Source organism: Pseudopipra pipra, chromosome 1 (assembly GCF_036250125.1).
Source record: "Pseudopipra pipra isolate bDixPip1 chromosome 1, bDixPip1.hap1, whole genome shotgun sequence".
NCBI classification, from domain to species: domain Eukaryota; kingdom Metazoa; phylum Chordata; class Aves; order Passeriformes; family Pipridae; genus Pseudopipra; species Pseudopipra pipra.
In genome coordinates, this window is record NC_087549.1 from 632,120 (window position 1) to 651,959 (window position 19,840).

General features: G+C 59.4%; 1 protein-coding gene and 1 long non-coding RNA gene across 4 annotated transcripts; both read right to left on the reverse strand.

Moving 5' to 3' along the window:
- Window positions 1-567: 567 nt before the first annotated feature.
- On the reverse strand, window positions 568-16,859 carry LOC135402863 (leucine-rich repeat-containing protein 14-like). Of its 3 annotated transcripts, XM_064636574.1 has the most exons (4): window positions 16,823-16,859; window positions 11,561-11,872; window positions 5,170-5,823; window positions 568-1,229 (listed from the first exon to the last, which is right to left on the reverse strand). In XM_064636574.1, exons 2-4 carry the CDS (start codon window positions 11,857-11,859, stop codon window positions 656-658), a joined length of 1,527 nt encoding a protein of 508 aa, XP_064492644.1. In that variant the 5' UTR covers window positions 11,860-11,872; window positions 16,823-16,859; the 3' UTR covers window positions 568-655. The 3 variants fall into 3 exon arrangements, with proteins under 3 accessions (XP_064492644.1, XP_064492482.1, XP_064492558.1); XM_064636412.1 differs by lacking the exon at window positions 16,823-16,859 and having other exon boundaries at window positions 11,561-12,709; XM_064636488.1 differs by lacking the exons at window positions 568-1,229; window positions 16,823-16,859 and adding an exon at window positions 1,239-2,158 and having other exon boundaries at window positions 11,561-12,714.
- A 1,262-nt stretch (window positions 16,860-18,121) lies between these two features.
- LOC135413647 (uncharacterized) lies at window positions 18,122-18,543 on the reverse strand. The gene is made up of 3 exons (XR_010430350.1): window positions 18,530-18,543; window positions 18,417-18,446; window positions 18,122-18,229 (listed from the first exon to the last, which is right to left on the reverse strand). It is a non-coding gene; the product is annotated as an uncharacterized LOC135413647 (long non-coding RNA).
- Between the last annotated feature and the right edge of the window lie 1,297 nt (window positions 18,544-19,840).

Consider the following 19,840-nt stretch of genomic DNA (forward strand, 5'->3'; position numbering starts at 1 on the left):
TTGGGATGAGGTGGAAAACACCGGGATGAGGTGGGAAACCACCGGGATGAGGTGGGAAACCATCGGGATAAGGTGAGAAACCACTGGGATAAGGTGGGAAACCCACCAGGATGAGGTGGGAAACATCGGGATGAGGTGGGAAATCATTGGGATGAGGTGGGAAACCACCGGGATGAGGTGGGAAACCACCGGGATGAGGTGGGAAACCACCAGGATGAGGTGGGAAAACACTGGGATGAGGTGGGAAACCACCGGGATGAGGTGAGAAACCACTGGGATGAGGTGGGAAATCATTAGGATAAGGTGGGAAACCATCGGGATGAGGTGGGAAATCATTGGGATGAGGTGGGAAACCACCAGTATAAGGTGGAAAACATCGGGATAAGGTGGGAAACCACCAGGATGAGGTGGGAAATCATGGGATGAGGCGGGAAACCACCGGTGTAAGGTGGAAAACATCGGGATAAGGTGGGAAACCACTGGGATGAGGTGGGAAACCACTGGGATGAGGCGGGAGCCGCCCAAGCTCAGCAGGGAAAGCCCGGGAGGAGGCGGGAACGCCCTAACGGGAGGCGGGAAAAGCCGCCGGCAGCGCCCCGGAATTCCGGGGAGCGGGGGAGGGGAATCCCGAGGCCCCGGGAAGGGGGGGAAGAGGCTACAAGGAGAAGTAATCCAGGGCCCCGTGTCCGTAGGGGTTGTAGGTCCAGACGACGTCGGACCTGCCGGAGCTCTCCAGCATGCGGGCCAGCTCGGCGCTGGCCGCTCCCAAACGTTCCCGGTCCAGGCGCTCCTCCAGGATCCAGCGGGAGCCGGAGCGGCGCTGGTGGAGCCCCGGCTTGTAGCAATCCACGGGCACCGGGTAGACCACCAGGCGCAGCTCCGGGAACTCCACGGTCTTCCAGAGCAGGTCCCGCAGGCCGGCCGTGCTCAGGGCGTTCCCGAAGAGTCCGAGGAAGCGCAGGCGGGAGCAGCGGCGCAGCGAGGCCAGCAGCGAGTCCAGGTGCGAGTCCGTCAGCCGGCATTCCATGAGATCCAGGTGCAGCAGGGAGGCCGAGGTCTCCTCCAGGAGCTGCCGGAGGGGCTCCAGGAGGGCCTGCGAGAAGTCGTGGCCGCTCAGGTCCAGGCGCTTCAGGGCCGGCGCGTGGAAGCTCTGGGACAGGAAGGCGAAGTCGGCGGGAAGGAGGGAGCAGAAGGCCAGTTCCAGGCTTTCCAACGGAGCCTGGAGCTCGCTGGGGGGAGAGAGGGGAAAGGAGACGTGACCCCGCTGTGGGATCCACCCCGTGGGACCTTGGGATGGTTCCCGAATTCCTGGAGGAACGGCGGGAAAAGAGACCCGAGGGCAAGTTTGGGGAATTGTGGGATTATGGGGTCATGGAATTCTGGGATCTTGGAGTTATGGGATCTTGGGAGTTATGGGATCATGAAATTATAGGATCATGGAGTTATGGGGTCATGGAATTCTGGGATCTTGGAGTTATGGGATCATGGAATTCTGGGATCTTGGAGTTATGGGATCATGGAATTATGGGGTCATGGAATTATGGGGTGATGGAGTTATGGGGTCATGGAATTCTGGGATCTTGGAGTTATGGGATCTTGGGAGTTATGGGATCATGAAATTATAGGATCATGGAGTTATGGGGTCATGGAATTCTGGGATCTTGGAGTTATGGGATCATGGAATTATGGGGTGATGGAGTTATGGGGTCATGGAATTCTGGGATCTTGGAGTTATGGGATCTTGGGAGTTATAGGGTCATGGAATTATGGGGTCTTGGGAGTTATGGGGCCATGGAGTTATGGGGTCATGGAATGGTGGGGTCATGGAACTGTGGAATTATGGGATCATGAGCTCATGGCATTGTGGAGCTGGGGAGATGTGGGATCGTGGATTGGTGGGATGATGGGATTAGGGGGTCATGGAATTATGGGATCGTGGATTCGTGGAATGATGGGATTAGGGGGTCATGGATTTATGGGATCGTGGATTTGTGGGATGATGGGATTAGGGGATCATGGAATTATGGGATCGTGGATTCCTGGAATGATGGGATTAGGGGATCACTGAGTCCCAGGCTCCTGGAACAATGAGATAACGGAATTGGGAAATCAGGGAATTCTGGGATCGTGGGAGCTTTCCAACGGAGCCTGGAGCTCGCTGGGGGGGAGAGAGGGGAAAGGAGACGTGACCCCGCTGGGGGATCCCCCCCGTGGGACCTTGGGATGGTTCCCGAATTCCTGGAGGAACGGCGGGCAAAGAGCTCCGAGGGCAAGTTCGGGGAATTGTGGGATTATGGGATCGTGGAGTTGGAGCATCATGGAATCATGGAATTATGGGATCTTGGGAGTTTGGGGATCATGGAGTTATGGGGTCATGGAATCGTGAGGTTATGGGGTCATGGAGTTATGGGATCTTGGGAGTTTGGGGATCGTGGAGTTATGGGGTCATGGAATTGTGGGGTCATGGAATTCTGGGATCTTGGAGTTATGGGATCACGGAATTATGAAGTCATGGAATTATGGGGTCATGGAATCGTGGGGTTATGGGGTCATGGAGTAATGGAATCTTGGGAGTTAGGGGATCATGGAGTTATGGGGTCATGGAATGATGGGATCTTGGGAGTTACGGGATCATGGAGTTATGGGGTCATGGAATTCTGGGATCTTGGAGTTATGGGGTCATGGAGTTATGGGATCATGGAGTTATGGGGTCATGGAGTTATGGGGTCATGGAGTTATGGGGTCATGGAGTTATGGGGTCATGGAGTTATGGGGTCATGGAGTTATGGGATCTTGGAGTTATGGGGTCATGGAGCCTTGAGATTGTGGAATCCGTCACGGAATCGTGGGGTCACGGAATTATGGGATCTTGGGAGTTAGGGGATCATGGATTTATAGGGTCATGGAATCGTGGGGTCATGGAATTATGGGATCGTGGCGTTATGGGGTGATGGAGTTATGGGGTCATGGAGTTATGGGGTCATGGGGTGATGGGGTCATGGAATTAGGGGATCTTGGGAGTTATGGGATCATGGAGTTATGGGATCATGGAGTTATGGGATCATGGAGTTATGGGATCATGGAGTTATGGGGTCATGGAGTTATAGGATCATAAAGCCTTGAGATTGTGGAATCTGTCACGGAATCGTGGGGTCATGGAATTATGAGATCTTGGGAGTTAGGGGATCACGGATTTATAGGGTCATGGAATTATGGGGTGATGGAGTTATGGTGTGATGGAGTTATGGGATCATGGAGTTATGGGGTGATGGAGTTATGGGGTGATGGAGTTATGGGGTCATGGAGTTATGGGGTCATGGAGTTATGGGGTCATGGAGTTATGGGATCACGGAGCCTTGGGGTTGTGGAGTGGGAATCACGGGATCATGGAGTTCCAGGAGCCGTGGGAATGTGGAATCCTGGGAGTCATGGAGCACTGGGATAATGAAATCCTGGAATCGTGGGATCACTGAGGGTGGGAAAGAGCTCCAAGAGCATCGAGGTCAAGTTTTGGGAATTGTGGGATTATGGGATCGTGGAGTTAGAGCGTCATGGAATCATGGAATTATGGGATCTTGGAGTTATGGGATCATGGAGTTATGGGATCATGGAGCCTTGAGATTGTGGAATCCATCACGGGATCATGGAGTTATGGGGTCATGGAATTATGGGATCTTGGGAGTTAGGGGAACATGGAGTTATGGGATCTTGGAGTTACGGGATCATGGAGTTATGGGATCATGGAGTTATGGGGTCATGGAGTTATGGGGTCATGGAGTTATGGGATCTTGGGAGTTAGGGAATCATGGAGTTATAGGGTCATGGAATCGTGGGGTCATGGAGTTATGGGATCTTGGGAGTTAGGGAATCATGGAGTTATAGGGTCATGGAATCGTGGGGTCATGGAGTTATGGGATCTTGGGAGTTAGGGAATCATGGAGTTATAGGGTCATGGAATCGTGGGGTCATGGAGTTATGGGGTCATGGAATTGTGGAATCATGAGATCGTGGCATCACGGAGTTAGGGAGATGTGGGATCCTAGATTCATGGAATGATGGGATTAGGGGGTCATGGATTTATGGGATCGGGGATTCATGGAATGATGGGATTAGGGGGTCATGGATTTATGGGATCGGGGATTCATGGAATGATGGGATTAGGGGGTCATGGATTTATGGGATCGTGGATTCATGGGATGATGGGATTAGGGGGTCACTGGGTCCCACATCCATGGAATTATACGATAACAGAATCAGGAAATCAGGGAATTACGGGATCATGGGAGCACAGAGCCACGGAATATCGGGAAAACAAAACCCTGGAGCTTGGAAAAGACCTCCAGGGCCACCAAACCCAACCTCTGCCACTGCTCTTGGCCACCAAACCCAATCTTTGCTACTCTTGGCCACCAAAAACAACCTCTTGGCCACCAACCCCAACCTCTGCCACTCTTCAAATGCCACCAAACCCAACCTTTGCCACTCCTCTTGGCCACCAAACCCAACCTCTTGGCCACCAAACTCAACCTCTGCCTCTCCTCTTGGCCACCAAACCCAACCTTTGCCAATCCCAACCTCTGCCACTCCTCTTGGCCACCAAACCCAACCTTTGCCACTCCTCCAAGGCCACCAAACCCAAACTCTGCCACTCCTCTTGGCCACCAAACCCAACCTCTTGGCCACCAAACTCAACCTCTGCCTCTCCTCTTGGCCACCAAACCCAACCTCTGCCACTCTTCTTGGCCACCAAACCCAACCTCTGCCACTCTTGGCCACCAAACCCAACCTTTGCCAAACCCAACCTCTGCCACTCTTGGCCACCAAACCCAACCTTTGCCAAACCCAACCTCTGCCACTCCTCTTGGCCACCAAACCCAACCTCTGCAACTGCTCTTGGCCACCAAACCCAACCTTTGCCACTCTTGGCTACCAAACCCAACCTCTGCCACTCCTCCAGTGCCACCAAACCCAACCTCTGCCACTCTTGGCCACCAAACCCAACCTCTGCCAAACCCAACCTCTGCCACTCTTGGCCACCAAACCCAACCTTTGCCACTCTTGGCTACCAAACCCAACCTCTGCCCCTCCACCAAACCCAACGTGTGCCACCAATCCCCACCCCTGCCACTCCTCCCGCGCCGCACCGGGACCCCGCAGCCGGGCACTCACCAGAGGACCTGTCGGAGGTTCCCGGAGAGCCGGGAGGAGCCCAGGTTGAGCTCCTTGAGGCTGGGCAGCTTGCCCAGCTCCCTGGCCAGGCAGCGGATGCCCAGCACCAGCTCCGGCGTCGACCGGCGCACGTCCACGTTGCTGTACTGGAGCTTGAGGCTGCGCAGGTCGGGGAACTGGGAGAGGTGGAGCAGCACCACGGAGAGCCCGGTGAGGCCCAGGTTGCGGAAGCGCAGGTCCACCCTGCGCACGCCGGCGGGGTCCAGGGACTTGAGCAGGCTGACGATGCCGTCCACCGACAGCTTCTCGGCCTGGAACTCGCGGCAGCGCAGGCGCAGGGGGCCGGCGTTCCCGGTCTGCAGCGCGTCCCGCAGGATCCCGTAGGACGTGCGGTTGACGAAGAAGTCGGCGTGGACGTCGACGCCGGCCGAGCGCGGGGCGGGGGCGGCGGCGGAGGCGGCGCCGGAGCGGCCCTTGTGGCGCTTGGCGCCGCGCCGCTGGAACTCCCGGGACTCCCGGTGGTGCTTGGAGACCTCCACGCAGGCCTTGGCCAGGGCCACGGTGCCCGACCAGACGCTCATCCCGTCCGGGCCCCGGCCCGTCGTGGCGTCGTCCGGCAGGCCCGTCACGTCCAGCACGCGCAGGCGGCACCGGCTGGAAAAGGGGGGAAAAGTGGGAAAAGTGGGAATGAAGGAGCAGGAAAACGCCCAAGGAGGAAGGAACGGGGTTGTCGTATCCCGGAATTTCCAATCGCCGAGCTGGGCCGGGAAAAGTGGGAAAACTGGGAATAAAGAAGGAGGAAAACACCCAAGGAGGAAGGAATGGGGTTGTTGTATCCTGGAATTCCCAATCACACTGGCTGGGCCAAGAAATATGGGAAAAACAGGAATGAATAAGCAGGAAAACACCCAAGGAGGAAAGGATTGGGTTGTTGTATCCCAGAATTCCCAACCCGCCTGGAATTGCACTGGTTGGGCCGGGAAAAGTGGGAAAACCGGGAATAAAGAAGCAGGAAAAGACCCCAGTGGGAAAGGATTGGAATCGCACTGGCTGGGATGAGAAAAGTGGGAAACGCAGGAATGAATAAGCAGGAAAAGACCCAAGGAGGAAAGGATTGGGTGTTGCTGTATCCCGGAATTCCCAATCACCAAGCTGGGCCAAGAAATATGGGAAAAACGGGAATGAATAAGCAGGAAAACACCCAAGGAGGAAAGGATTGGGTTGTTGTATCCCGGAATTCCCAATCACCAAGCTGGGCCAGGAAAAGCGGGAAAACTGGAAATAAAGAAGCAGGAAAAGACCCCAGTGGGAAAGGATTGGAATCACACTGGCTGGGCTGGGAAAAGTGGGAAACCCGGGAATAAATAAGCAGGAAAACGCCCAAGGAGGAAAGAATTGGGGTTGTTGTATCCTGGAATTCCCAATCGCCAAGCTGGGCCAAGAAATATGGGAAAAACGGGAATGAATAAGCAGGAAAACACCCAAGGATGAAAGGATTGGGTTGTTGTATCCCGGAATTCCCAATCGCACTGGCTGGGCTGGAAAAAGTGGGAAAACTGGGAATGAACAACCATGAAAACACCCCAGAGGGAAAGGACTGGACTGCTGTATCCCAGAATTCCCAACCCGCCTGGAATTGCACTGGTTGGGCCGGGAAAAGTGGGAAAACCAGGAATAAAGAAGCAGGAAAAGACCCCAGTGGGAAAGGATTGGAATCGCACTGGTTGGGATGGGAAAAGTGGGAAAAGCAGGAATAAAGAAGCAGGAAAACACCCAAGGAGGAAGGAATTGGGTGTTGTTGTATCCCGGAATTCCCAATCATCAAGCTGGGCCGGGAAAAGTGGGAAACCCAGGAATAAATAAGCAGGAAAACGCCCAAGGAGGAAGGAATGGGGTTGTTGTATCCTGGAATTCCCAACCCGCCTGGAATCACAGCCAGGTTGGGAAAAGTGGGAAACCCAGGAATGAATAAGCAGGAAAACGCCCAAGGAGGAAGGAATTGGGTGTTGTTGCATCCCAGAATTCCCAACCCGCCTGGAATTGGGTGCTGTCCCATCCCAGAATTCCCAACCCACCTGGAATTGGGTTGCTGTATCCCAGAATTCCCGACCCACCTGGAATTGGGTGCTGTCCCATCCTGGGATTCCCAACCCGCCTGGAATTGGGTGTTGCTGTCCCATCCCAGAATTCCCGACCCACCTGGAATTGGGTGTTGTCCCATCCCAAAATTCCCGACCCACCTGGAATTGGGGGTTGTCCCATCCCAGAATTCCCGACCCACCCGGAATGGGGTTGCCCTATCCCAGAATTCCCGACCCACCTGGAATGGGGTTGTCCCATCCCAAAATTCCCAACCCACCTGGAACTGGGTTGCTGTATCCCGGAATTCCCAACCCACCCGGAATTGGGGGTTGCTGTACCCGGAATTCCTGACCCACCTGGAATGGGTTGCTGTCCCATCCCAGAATTCCCGACCCACCTGGAACTGGGTGCTGTCCCATCCCAGAATTCCTGACCCAGCTGGAATGGGGTGCTGTCCCATCCCAGAATTCCCGACCCACCCGGAATGGGGTTGTCCCATCCCAGAATTCCCGACCCACCTGGAACTGGGTTGCTGCACCCCAGAATTCCCGACCCACCTGGAATGGGGTTGTCCCATCCCAGAATTCCCGACCCACCTGGAATTGGGTGCTGTCCCATCCCAGAATTCCCGACCCACCCGGAACTGGGTGCTGTCCCATCCCGGAATTCCCGACCCACCTGGAACTGGGTGCTGTCCCATCCCGGAATTCCCGACCCACCTGGAACTGGGTGCTGTCCCATCCCAGAATTCCTGACCCACCTGGAATGGGGTTGTCCCATCCCAGAATTCCTGACCCACCTGGAATGGGGTTGTCCCATCCCAGAATTCCTGACCCAGCTGGAATGGGGTTGTCCCATCCCAGAATTCCTGACCCAGCTGGAATGGGGTTGTCCCATCCCAGAATTCCCGACCCACCTGGAATTGGGGGTTGTCCCATCCCAGAATTCCCGACCCACCTGGAACTGGGTTGCTGTATCCTAGAATTCCCAACCTACCTGGAATTGGGTTGTCCCATCCCAGAATTCCCGACCCACCCGGAATGGGGTTGCCCTATCCCAAAATTCCCGACCCACCTGGAACTGGGTGTTGCTGTATCCCAGAATTCCCGACCCACCTGGAATTGGGTTGTCCCATCCCAGAATTCCCGACCCACCCGGAACTGGGTGCTGTCCCATCCCGGAATTCCCGACCCACCTGGAACTGGGTGCTGTCCCATCCCAGAATTCCCGACCCACCTGGAATTGGGTGCTGTCCCATCCCGGAATTCCCGACCCACCTGGAACTGGGTGCTGTCCCATCCCGGAATTCCCGACCCACCTGGAACTGGGTGCTGTCCCATCCCAGAATTCCTGACCCACCTGGAATGGGGTTGTCCCATCCCAGAATTCCTGACCCACCTGGAATGGGGTTGTCCCATCCCAGAATTCCTGACCCAGCTGGAATGGGGTTGTCCCATCCCAGAATTCCTGACCCAGCTGGAATGGGGTTGTCCCATCCCAGAATTCCCGACCCACCTGGAATTGGGGGTTGTCCCATCCCAGAATTCCCGACCCACCTGGAACTGGGTTGCTGTATCCTAGAATTCCCAACCTACCTGGAATTGGGTTGTCCCATCCCAGAATTCCCGACCCACCTGGAATTGGGTTGCCCTATCCCAAAATTCCCGACCCACCTGGAACTGGGTGTTGCTGTATCCCAGAATTCCCGACCCACCTGGAATTGGGTTGTCCCATCCCAGAATTCCCGACCCACCCGGAACTGGGTGCTGTCCCATCCCGGAATTCCCGACCCACCTGGAACTGGGTGCTGTCCCATCCCAGAATTCCCGACCCACCTGCAATTGGGGGTTGCTGCACCCCAGAATTCCCGACCCACCTGGAACTGGGTGCTGTCCCATCCCAGAATTCCTGACCCAGCTGGAATGGGGTTGTCCCATCCCAGAATTCCTGACCCAGCTGGAATGGGGTTGTCCCATCCCAGAATTCCCGACCCACCTGGAACTGGGTGCTGTCCCATCCCAGAATTCCCGACCCACCTGGAATGGGGTTGTCCCATCCCAGAATTCCTGACCCAGCTGGAATGGGGTTGTCCCATCCCAGAATTCCCGACCCAGCTGGAATGGGGTTGTCCCATCCCGGAATTCCCGACCCACCTGGAATTGGGTTGTCCCATCCCAGAATTCCTGACCCAGCTGGAATGGGGTTGTCCCATCCCGGAATTCCCGACCCACCTGGAACTGGGTGCTGTCCCATCCCAGAATTCCCAACCCACCTGGAATGGGGTTGTCCCATCCCAGAATTCCCAACCCACCTGGAACTGGGTGCTGTCCCATCCCAGAATTCCCGACCCACCTGGAATTGGGTGCTGTCCCATCCCAGAATTCCCGACCCACCCGGAACTGGGTGCTGTCCCATCCCGGAATTCCCGACCCACCTGGAACTGGGTGCTGTCCCATCCCGGAATTCCCGACCCACCTGGAACTGGGTGCTGTCCCATCCCAGAATTCCTGACCCACCTGGAATGGGGTTGTCCCATCCCAGAATTCCTGACCCAGCTGGAATGGGGTTGTCCCATCCCAGAATTCCTGACCCAGCTGGAATGGGGTTGTCCCATCCCAGAATTCCCGACCCACCTGGAATTGGGGGTTGTCCCATCCCAGAATTCCCGACCCACCTGGAACTGGGTTGCTGTATCCTAGAATTCCCAACCTACCTGGAATTGGGTTGTCCCATCCCAGAATTCCCGACCCACCCGGAATGGGGTTGCCCTATCCCAAAATTCCCGACCCACCTGGAACTGGGTGTTGCTGTATCCCAGAATTCCCGACCCACCTGGAATTGGGTTGTCCCATCCCAGAATTCCCGACCCACCCGGAACTGGGTGCTGTCCCATCCCGGAATTCCCGACCCACCTGGAACTGGGTGCTGTCCCATCCCAGAATTCCCGACCCACCTGCAATTGGGGGTTGCTGCACCCCAGAATTCCCGACCCACCTGGAACTGGGTGCTGTCCCATCCCAGAATTCCTGACCCAGCTGGAATGGGGTTGTCCCATCCCAGAATTCCTGACCCAGCTGGAATGGGGTTGTCCCATCCCAGAATTCCCGACCCACCTGGAACTGGGTGCTGTCCCATCCCAGAATTCCCGACCCACCTGGAATGGGGTTGTCCCATCCCAGAATTCCTGACCCAGCTGGAATGGGGTTGTCCCATCCCAGAATTCCCGACCCAGCTGGAATGGGGTTGTCCCATCCCGGAATTCCCGACCCACCTGGAATTGGGTTGTCCCATCCCAGAATTCCTGACCCAGCTGGAATGGGGTTGTCCCATCCCGGAATTCCCGACCCACCTGGAACTGGGTGCTGTCCCATCCCAGAATTCCCAACCCACCTGGAATGGGGTTGTCCCATCCCAGAATTCCCAACCCACCTGGAATGGGGTTGTCCCATCCCAAAATTCCCAACCCACCTGGAATGGGGTTGTCCCATCCCAGAATTCCCAACCCACCTGGAACTGGGGGTTGTCCCATCCCAAAATTCCCAACCCACCTGGAATGGGGTTGCCCTATCCCAAAATTCCTGACCCACCTGGAATGGGGTTGTCCCATCCCAGAATTCCCAACCCACCTGGAATTGGGTTGTCCCATCCCAAAATTCCCGACCCACCTGGAACTGGGTGCTGTCCCATCCCAAAATTCCCGACCCACCTGGAATTGGGTTGTCCCATCCCAGAATTCCCAACCCACCTGGAATTGGGTTGTCCCATCCCAGAATTCCCAACCCACCTGGAATTGGGTTGTCCCATCCCAGAATTCCTGACCCACCTGGAACTGGGGGTTGTCCCATCCCAGAATTCCCGACCCACCTGGAACTGGGGGTTGCTGTATCCCAAAATTCCCAACCCACCCGGAATTGGGTGCTGTCCCATCCCAGAATTCCCAACCCACCTGGAATTGGGGGTTGCTGCACCCCAGAATTCCCGACCCACCTGGAATGGGGTTGTCCCATCCCAGAATTCCCGACCCACCTGGAATTGGGTGTTGTCCCATCCCAGAATTCCCGACCCACCTGGAATTGGGTGCTGTCCCATCCCAGAATTCCCGACCCACCCGGAACTGGGTGCTGTCCCATCCCGGAATTCCCGACCCACCTGGAACTGGGTTGCTGTATCCTAGAATTCCCAACCTACCTGGAATGGGGTTGTCCCATCCCAGAATTCCCGACCCACCTGGAACTGGGTGCTGTCCCATCCCGGAATTCCCGACCCACCTGGAACTGGGTGCTGTCCCATCCCGGAATTCCCGACCCACCTGGAATGGCGCCCCGGCTCCTCCAGGTCCAGGCGGATCTGCTCGACGACGGCGCCGATGACGGACTGGATGCAGAGCTTGGAGGAGTGATCCCGGAGCAGCTCCCGGCTCCCCACCCCCACGATCCGCTGGAAGTTGAGCACCGGGAAGGGCCACTCGGCCACCAGGTCCTGCAGCACCTGGAGCCGCCCATCCAGGAACGCCGCTTGGAAAAGGGCGGGATACAGGTGGGGGGGCACCACGGGCAGCGGGTGCAGGGCCACGATCCGGCGGGCAGAGAGGAAGAGCAGGGAATCCATGGATCCGGGGGGGCTGCGGGATTGAGGGGGGAAAACAGGTGAGACAGGGAATCCCAGGGAATCCCAGGGAATCCATGGATCCGGGGGGGCTGCGGGATTGAGGGGGAAAACAGGTGAGACAGGGAAACCCAGGGAATCCCAGGGAATTCCTGGATTTGGGGGGGCTGTGGGATACGGGGGGAAAACAGGTGAGACAGGGAATCCCAGGGAATCCCAGGGAATCCATGGATCCGGGGGGGCTGCGGGATTGACACAGGTGAGACTGGGGGGGCAGAGAATCCCAGGGAATCCCAGGGAATCCATGGATCTGGGGGGGCTGCGGGATTGAGGGGGGGACACAGGTGAAACTGGGGGGATGGGAATCCCAGGGAATCCCAGGGAATCCATGGATCCGGGGGGGCTGCGGGATTGAGGGGGGAAAACAGGTGAGATTGGGGGGATGGGAATCCCAGGGAATCCATGGATCCGGGGGGGGCTGCGGGATACGGGGGGAAAACAGGTGAGACAGGGAATTCCAGGGAATCCCAGGGAATCCATGGATCCGGGGTGGCTGCGGGATTGAGGGGGGGACACAGGTGAGATTGAGGGGGCAGGGAATTCCAGAGAATCCCAGGGGATCCCAGGGAATCCATGGATCCGGGGGGGCTGCGGGATACGGGGGGAAAACAGGTGAGATTGGGGGGATGGGAATCCCAGGGGATCCCAGGGAATCCATGGATCCGGGGGGGCTGCAGGATACGGGGGGGGAAAACAGGTGAGACTGGGGGGGCAGGGAATCCCAGGGAATCCCAGGGAATCCATGGATCTGGGGGGGCTGCAGGATATGGGGGGAAAACAGGTGAGACTGGGGGAGCAGGGGAATCCCAGGGGATCCCAGCAGGGGATCCATGGATCCGGGGGGGCTGCGGGATTGGGGGGGAAAACAGGTGAGACAGGGAATCCCAGGGAATCCATGGATCCGGGGGGGCTGCGGGATACAGGGGGGAAAACAGGTGAGATAGGGAATCCCACGGAATCCCAAGGAATCCATGGATCCGGGGGGGCTGCGGGATTGAGGGGGGGAAAACAGGTGAGACAGGGAATCCCAGGGAATCCCAGGGAATCCATGGATCCGGGGGGGCTGCGGGATTGAGGGGGGAAAACAGGTGAGATAGGGAATCCCAGGGAATCCATGGATCCGGGGGGGCTGCGGGATTGAGGGGGAAAAACAGGTGAGATTGGGGGAGCAGAGAATCCCAGGGGATCCCAGGGGATCCCAGGGAATCCATGGATCCGGGGGGGGCTGCGGGATACGGGGGGAAAACAGGTGAGATTGGGGGGGGCAGGGAATCCCAGGGGATCCCAGGGAATCCATGGATCCAGGGGGGCTGCGGGATTGGGGGGGAAACAGGTGAGATAGGGAATCCCAGGGAATCCATGGATCCGGGGGGGGCTGCGGGATACGGGGGGGGGAAACAGGTGAGACTGGGGGAGCAGGGAATCCCAGGAATCCATGGATCCGGGGGGCTGCAGGATTGACACAGGTGAGATTGGGGATGGGAATCCCAGGGAATCCCAGGGGATCCCAGGGAATCCATGGATCCGGGGGGGCTGCGGGATACGGGGGGAAAACAGGTGAGACAGGGAATCCCAGGGGAATCCATGGATCCGGGGGGGCTGCGGGATTGAGGGGGGGGACACAGGTGAGACAGGGAATCCCAGGGAATCCCAGGGGATCCATGGATCCGAGGGGGGGACACAGGTGAGATTGGGGGGATGGGAATCCCAGGGAATCCCAGGGAAAACCAGGGAATCCCAGGGAATCCATTGATCCGGGGGGGCTGCGGGATTGGGGGGGAAACAGGTGAGATTGGGAGAGCAGGGAATCCCAGGGAATCCCAGGGAATCCATGGATCCGGGGGGGCTGCAGGATACGGGGGGAAAACAGGTGAGATTGGGGGGGGCAGGGAATCCCAGGGGATCCCAGGGAATCCATGGATCCGGGGGGGCTGTGGGATTGAGGGGGGAAACAGGTGAGACTGGGAGAGCAGGGAATCCCAGGGAATCCCTGGATTTGGGAGGGCTGCGGGATTGGGGGGGACACAGGTGAGACAGGTGAATCCCAGGGAATCCCAGGGAATCCATGGATCCGGGGGGGGCTGCGGGATTGGGGGGGAAACAGGTGAGATAGGGAATCCCAGGGAATCCATGGATCTGAGGGGGGGACACAGGTGAGATTGGGGGGATGGGAATCCCAGGGAATCCCAGGGAATCCATGGATCTGAGGGGGGGGACACAGGTGAGATTGGGGGGGATGGGAATCCCAGGGAAAACCAGGGAATCCCAGGGAATCCATGGATCCGGGGGGGCTGCGGGAATTGACACAGGTGAGATTGGGGGGGATGGGAATCCCACAGAAGCCCAGGGAATCCCAGAGAATCCCAGGGAATTCATGGATCCGGGGGGGCTGTGGGACTGGGGGGGGACACAGGTGAGATTGGGGGAGCAGAGAATCCCAGGGAATCCATGGATCCAAGGGGGCTGCGGGATTGGGGGGGAAAACAGGTGAGATTGGGGGGGCAGGGAATCCCAGGGAATCCCAGGGAATCCATGGATCCGGGGGGGCTGCGGGATTGGGGGGGAAAACAGGTGAGATTGGGGGGGCAGGGAATCCCAGGGAATTCCTGGATTTGGGAGGGGCTGTGGGATACGGGGGGAAAACAGGTGAGACAGGGAATCCCAGGGAATCCCAGGGGAATCCATGGATCTGGGGGAGGGCTGCGGGATTGACACAGGTGAGATTGGGGATGGGAATCCCAGGGAATCCCAGGGAATCCATGGATCCGGGGGGGCTGCGGGATATGGGGGGAAAACAGGTGAGATTGGGGGGGCAGGGAATCCATGGATCCGGGGGGGCTGCGAGATTGAGGGGGGGACACAGGTGAGATTGGGGGGGCAGGGAATCCCAGGGGGATCCCAGGGGATCCATGGATCCGGGGGGGGCTGCGGGATTGGGGGGGGAAAACAGGTGAGATTGGGGGGATGGGAATCCCAGGGAATCCATGGATCCGGGGGGGGGCTGCGGGATTTGAGGGGGAAAAACAGGTGAGATTGGGGGGGATGGGAATCCCAGGGGAATCCATGGATCCGGGGGGGGGCTGCGGGATTGAGGGGGGAAAACAGGTGAGACAGGGAATCCCAGGGAATCCCAAGGAATCCATGGATCCGGGGAGAGGCTGCGGGATTGAGGGGGGGGACACAGGTGAGATAGGGAATCCCAGGGAATCCCAGGGGATCCCAGGGAATCCATGGATCCGGGGGGACTGCGGGACTGGGGGGGAAAACAGGTGAGATTGGGGGGAGCAGGGAATCCATGGATCCGGGGGGGCTGTGGGACTGGGGGGGGACAACAGGTTGAGATTGTGGGGAGCAGGGGAATCCATGGATCCGGGGGGGGCTGTGGGGACTGGGGGGGGACACAGGTGAGATTGGGGGGAGCAGGGAATCCCAGGGAATCCCAGGGAATTCCAGGAAATCCATGGATCCGGGGGGAGACTGCGGGATTGGGGGGGGAAAACAGGTGAGACAGGGAAACCCAGGGAATCCCTGGATTTGGGGGGGGCTGTGGGATATGGGGGGGAAAACAGGTGAGACTGGAGAGAGCAGGGAATCCCAGGGAATCCCAGGGAATCCATGGAGGGGGGGGGGCTGCAGGATTGGGGGGGAGACACAGGTGAGATTGGAGAGAGCAGGGAATTCCAGAGAATCCCAGGGAATCCATGGATTTGGGAGGGCTGCGGGACTGGGGGGGACACAGGTGGGACTGGGGGGATGGGAATCCCAGGAATCCATGGATTTGGGGGGGGCTGTGGGACTGGGGGGGGACACAGGTGAGATTGGGGGGGATGGGAATCCCAGGGAAGCCCCAAATCCAGGGATATCCCGACACAAAGGGGGAGGAGGGGTGGTGGCGAAAGGGGTCGCTGGGGGTGGGGCCCCCAAGGCACCCCCTGGGAAAGGGGGGGGTCCCTCTGACCCCCCAAAACCAGCCCAGGGACCCCAAAACCAGCCCAAGGACCACCCTCAGACACCCCAAAACCAGCCCAAGGACCCCAAAAACCACCCCAGGGACCTCCAAAACCAGCCCAAGGACCCCCCTGACACCGTCCAAACAGTCCCAGGGACCCCAAAACCAGCCCAGGGACCCCCCCTCAACACCCCCCAACCGCCCCAGGGACCCCAAAACAAGCCTCCCCACCCCAGAGACCCCCCTTAGACACCCCCAAAGCGCCCCAGGGACCCCAAAACCAGCCCAGGGACCCCCAAAACCAGCCCAAGGACCCCCCTCGACACCCCCAAAGCGCCCCCAGGGACCCCAAAACAAGCCCAAGGACCCCCTCAGACACTCCCAAAACAGCCCCAGGAACCCCAAAACCAGCCCAGGGACCCCAAGACCAGCCCAGGGATCCCCCCAAGTCCCCCCTAAACCCCCCACCCCAAAGACCCCCCCCAACCCCTCCAACTCCCCCCCCGGGACCCTCCCCGAAGCGGCCGCCGCGCCCCCCCCCCCCCGGGACCACCGCCCGGACCCTCCCAGTCCCTCCAAACCCCCCCAGAACACCCCCAAACCCTGCCCCGCACCCCAAGGACCCCCCCCCGAGACCCCAAACCCCCCCCAAACCCCGCCCCGCACCCCAAGGGACCCCCCAGAGACCCCCCGAGCCCGCCCCCACCACCCCAAACCCCCTCGCCCCCCCCCAACATGGCGCCCCCCCCTCAGCGCCCGCAGCGCCCGCAGCCCCCGCTCCACCCGAGGGCCGCCCACCAACCCTCAGACCGCCCCCCCCACCCCCCCCAAACCCGCCCCCGCACCCCAAAGGTCGCCCCCGGCCCTTCCGACCCCCCCTGGGGACCCACCGGAGCCCCCCAAGCCCCCCCTCGGAGCGGGCGCCCTCCCCCCCCAACATGGCGCCCCCCCACTCACCGTCCGCAGCCCCCCGCTCTCCCCCAGCCCGTACGGCGCCTTCACTTCCGGCCTGCGCGCGGCCTCCCGCCAATCAGGACGCGAGGCTCGCCGGGGGGTGGGCGTGGCTAGCGCCCGGGCCCGCCTCCGGCCAATCACGGCGCGAGGCTCGCCCCGGGTGGGCGTGGCCAGCGCCAGAGCCCTCTTGGCCGCGCCCACGGCGGTAGCCCCCCGCCCCCTCCGCTGGCCCCGCCCCTATCGCGACAGGAGGCAGCCAGCGCGGGCCCTGTCGCGACAGAGCGGGAGGCGGCGCCTGGAGGGGGGGGAGGGGGGGGGGGCTGGAATTGGGTGTGGGGGAATTCGGGGGGGGCGGAGGGGAAGCGCATCCGGGTGGGACCGGAACAGGAAGTGGAGGGGCCGCGGGGGGCGGGGCGGGGGGAGAGAGAAAGGGGCCGCGTGGGCAGAGAGGGGGGGACACTGGGATGGACTGGGATAGACTGGGATAGACTGGGACACCCCTGGGGACACACTGGGATAGACTGGGATAGACTGGGACACCCCTGGGACACCCCTGGGGACACACTGGGGACGGACTGGGATAGACTGGGATAGACTGGGATAGACTGGGACACCCCTGGGATAGAGCGGGACACCCCTGGGGACACACTGGGATGGACTGGGACACACTGGGACACCCCTAGGGGACACACTGGGATGGACTGGGATAGACTGGGACACACTGGGACACCCCTGGGGACACACTGGGATGGACTGGGATAGACTGGGACACCCCTGGGAATAGACTGGGATGGACTGGGATAGACTGGGACACACTGGGACACCCCTGGGATAGACTGGGATGGACTGGGATAGACTGGGACACACTGGGACACCCCTAGGGACACACTGGGATGGACTGGGATGGACTGCGATAGACTGGGACACCCCTGGGATAGACTGGGATGGACTGGGACACACTGGGGACACCCCTGGGGACACACTGGGATGGACTGGGATAGACTGGGACACCCCTGGGATAGACTGGGATGGACTGGGATAGACTGGGACACACTTGGGACACCCCCTAGGGACATACTGGGATGGACTGGGACACACTGGGATGGACTGCGATAGACTGGGACACACCTGGGGACACACTGGGATGGACTGGGACACACTGGGGACACCCCTGGGGACACACTGGGATGGACTGGGATAGACTGGGACACCCCTGGGATAGACTGGGATGGACTGGGATGGACTGGGACACACTGGGACACCCCTGGGGGACACACTGGGATGGACTGGGATAGACTGGGACACCCCTGGGATAGACTGGGATGGACTGGGATAGACTGGGACACACTGGGACACCCCTGGGGACACACTGGGATGGACTGGGATAGACTGGGACACACTGGGACACCCCTGGGGACACACTGGGATGGACTGGGACACACTGGGATGGACTGCGATAGACTGGGACACCCCTGGGGACACACTGGGATGGACTGGGATAGACTGGGACACACCTGGGGACACACTGGGATGGACTGGGACACACTGGGATAGACTGGGACACACTGGGACACCCCTGGGATAGACTGGGATGGACTGGGATGGACTGGGACACACTGGGACACCCCTAGGGACACACTGGGATGGACTGGGATAGACTGGGACACCCCTGGGATAGACTGGGATGGACTGGGATAGACTGGGACACACTGGGACACCCCTGGGACAACCCCGGCCACCCCTACAGACACCTCCGGACCCTATAACACCCCCTATAACACCCCTATAGACACCCCCCTCACCCCTATAACACCCCTACAGACACCCCTGACCCTATAACACCTCTACAGACCCCCCCTGACCCTATAACACCCCTATAGACCCCCCCTGACCCTATAACACCCCTACAGACACCCCTGACCCTATAACACCCCTTACAGACCCCCCTGACCCTATAACACCCCCCTATGACACCCCTGACCCTATAACACCCCTATAGACACCCCTGACCCTATAACACCCCTACAGACCCCCCTGACCCTATAACACCCCTACAGACCCCCCTGACCCTATAACACCCCTACAGACCCCCCCTGACCCTATAACACCCCTATAGACACCCCTGACCCTATAACACCCCTACAGACCCCCCCTGACCCCTATAACACCCCTATAACACCCCTGACCCTATAACACCCCTATAGACACCCCCTCACCCCTATAACACCCCTATAGACACCCCTGACCCTATAACACCCCTATAGACACCCCTGACCCTATAACACCCCTATAGACACCCCCTCACCCCTATAACACCCCTACAGACCCCCCTGACCCTATAACACCCCTACAGACCCCCCTGACCCTATAACACCCCTACAGACCCCCCCTGACTCTATAACACCCCTACAGACCCCCCTGACCCTATAACACCCCTATAGACACCCCTGACCCTATAACACCCCTATAGACACCCCCTCACCCCTATAACACCCCTTACAGACCCCCCTGACCCTATAACACCCCTACAGACCCCCCTGACCCTATAGCACCCCTATAACACCCCTATAGACACCCCCTCACCCCTATAACACCCCCAGCCCTGTGTGCCCCTATAGACCCCCCCCCATAAACCTCTCTAGATCCCTGTCTGGACCCCCCAAAACCCCTATAGCCCCCTGCCCCTATAGATCCCCTCCTTCCCCACAGACCCCCTTCCACAGCCCCAGGGGTGTCCTGGGGGTCTCCCCGCATTTTGGGGGTCTCCCCTACACCCCCCCTACACCCCTTGTCCCCCCTATACCTCCCTTCACCCCTTATAGCCCCCCCTATAGCTCCCTGACCCTATAACCCCCCTCCTTCCCCATAGACCCCCTTCTAGACCCGAGGGGTGTCCTGGGGGTCTCCCCACAGCCCCGACATTTTGGGGGGACCCCCTACACCCCATACCCCCTATACCCCCTACATCCCTTGTCCCCGCTATACCCTCCCTATACTCCCCCACACCCCCTATAGCCCCCA

Coding starts and splice junctions, on each gene's coding strand:
- LOC135402863 (XM_064636412.1), bottom strand. CDS start 12,660: ATGGATTCCCTGGGATTCCCTGGGATTCCCTGCCCCCCCAGTCTCACC. Junction 5,824..11,560: donor GAGCCGGGGCGCCATTCCAG/GTGGGTCGGGAA, acceptor CCCCTTTTCCAG/CCGGTGCCGCCTGCGCGTGC. Junction 1,230..5,169: donor AACCTCCGACAGGTCCTCTG/GTGAGTGCCCGG, acceptor CTCTCCCCCCAG/CGAGCTCCAGGCTCCGTTGG.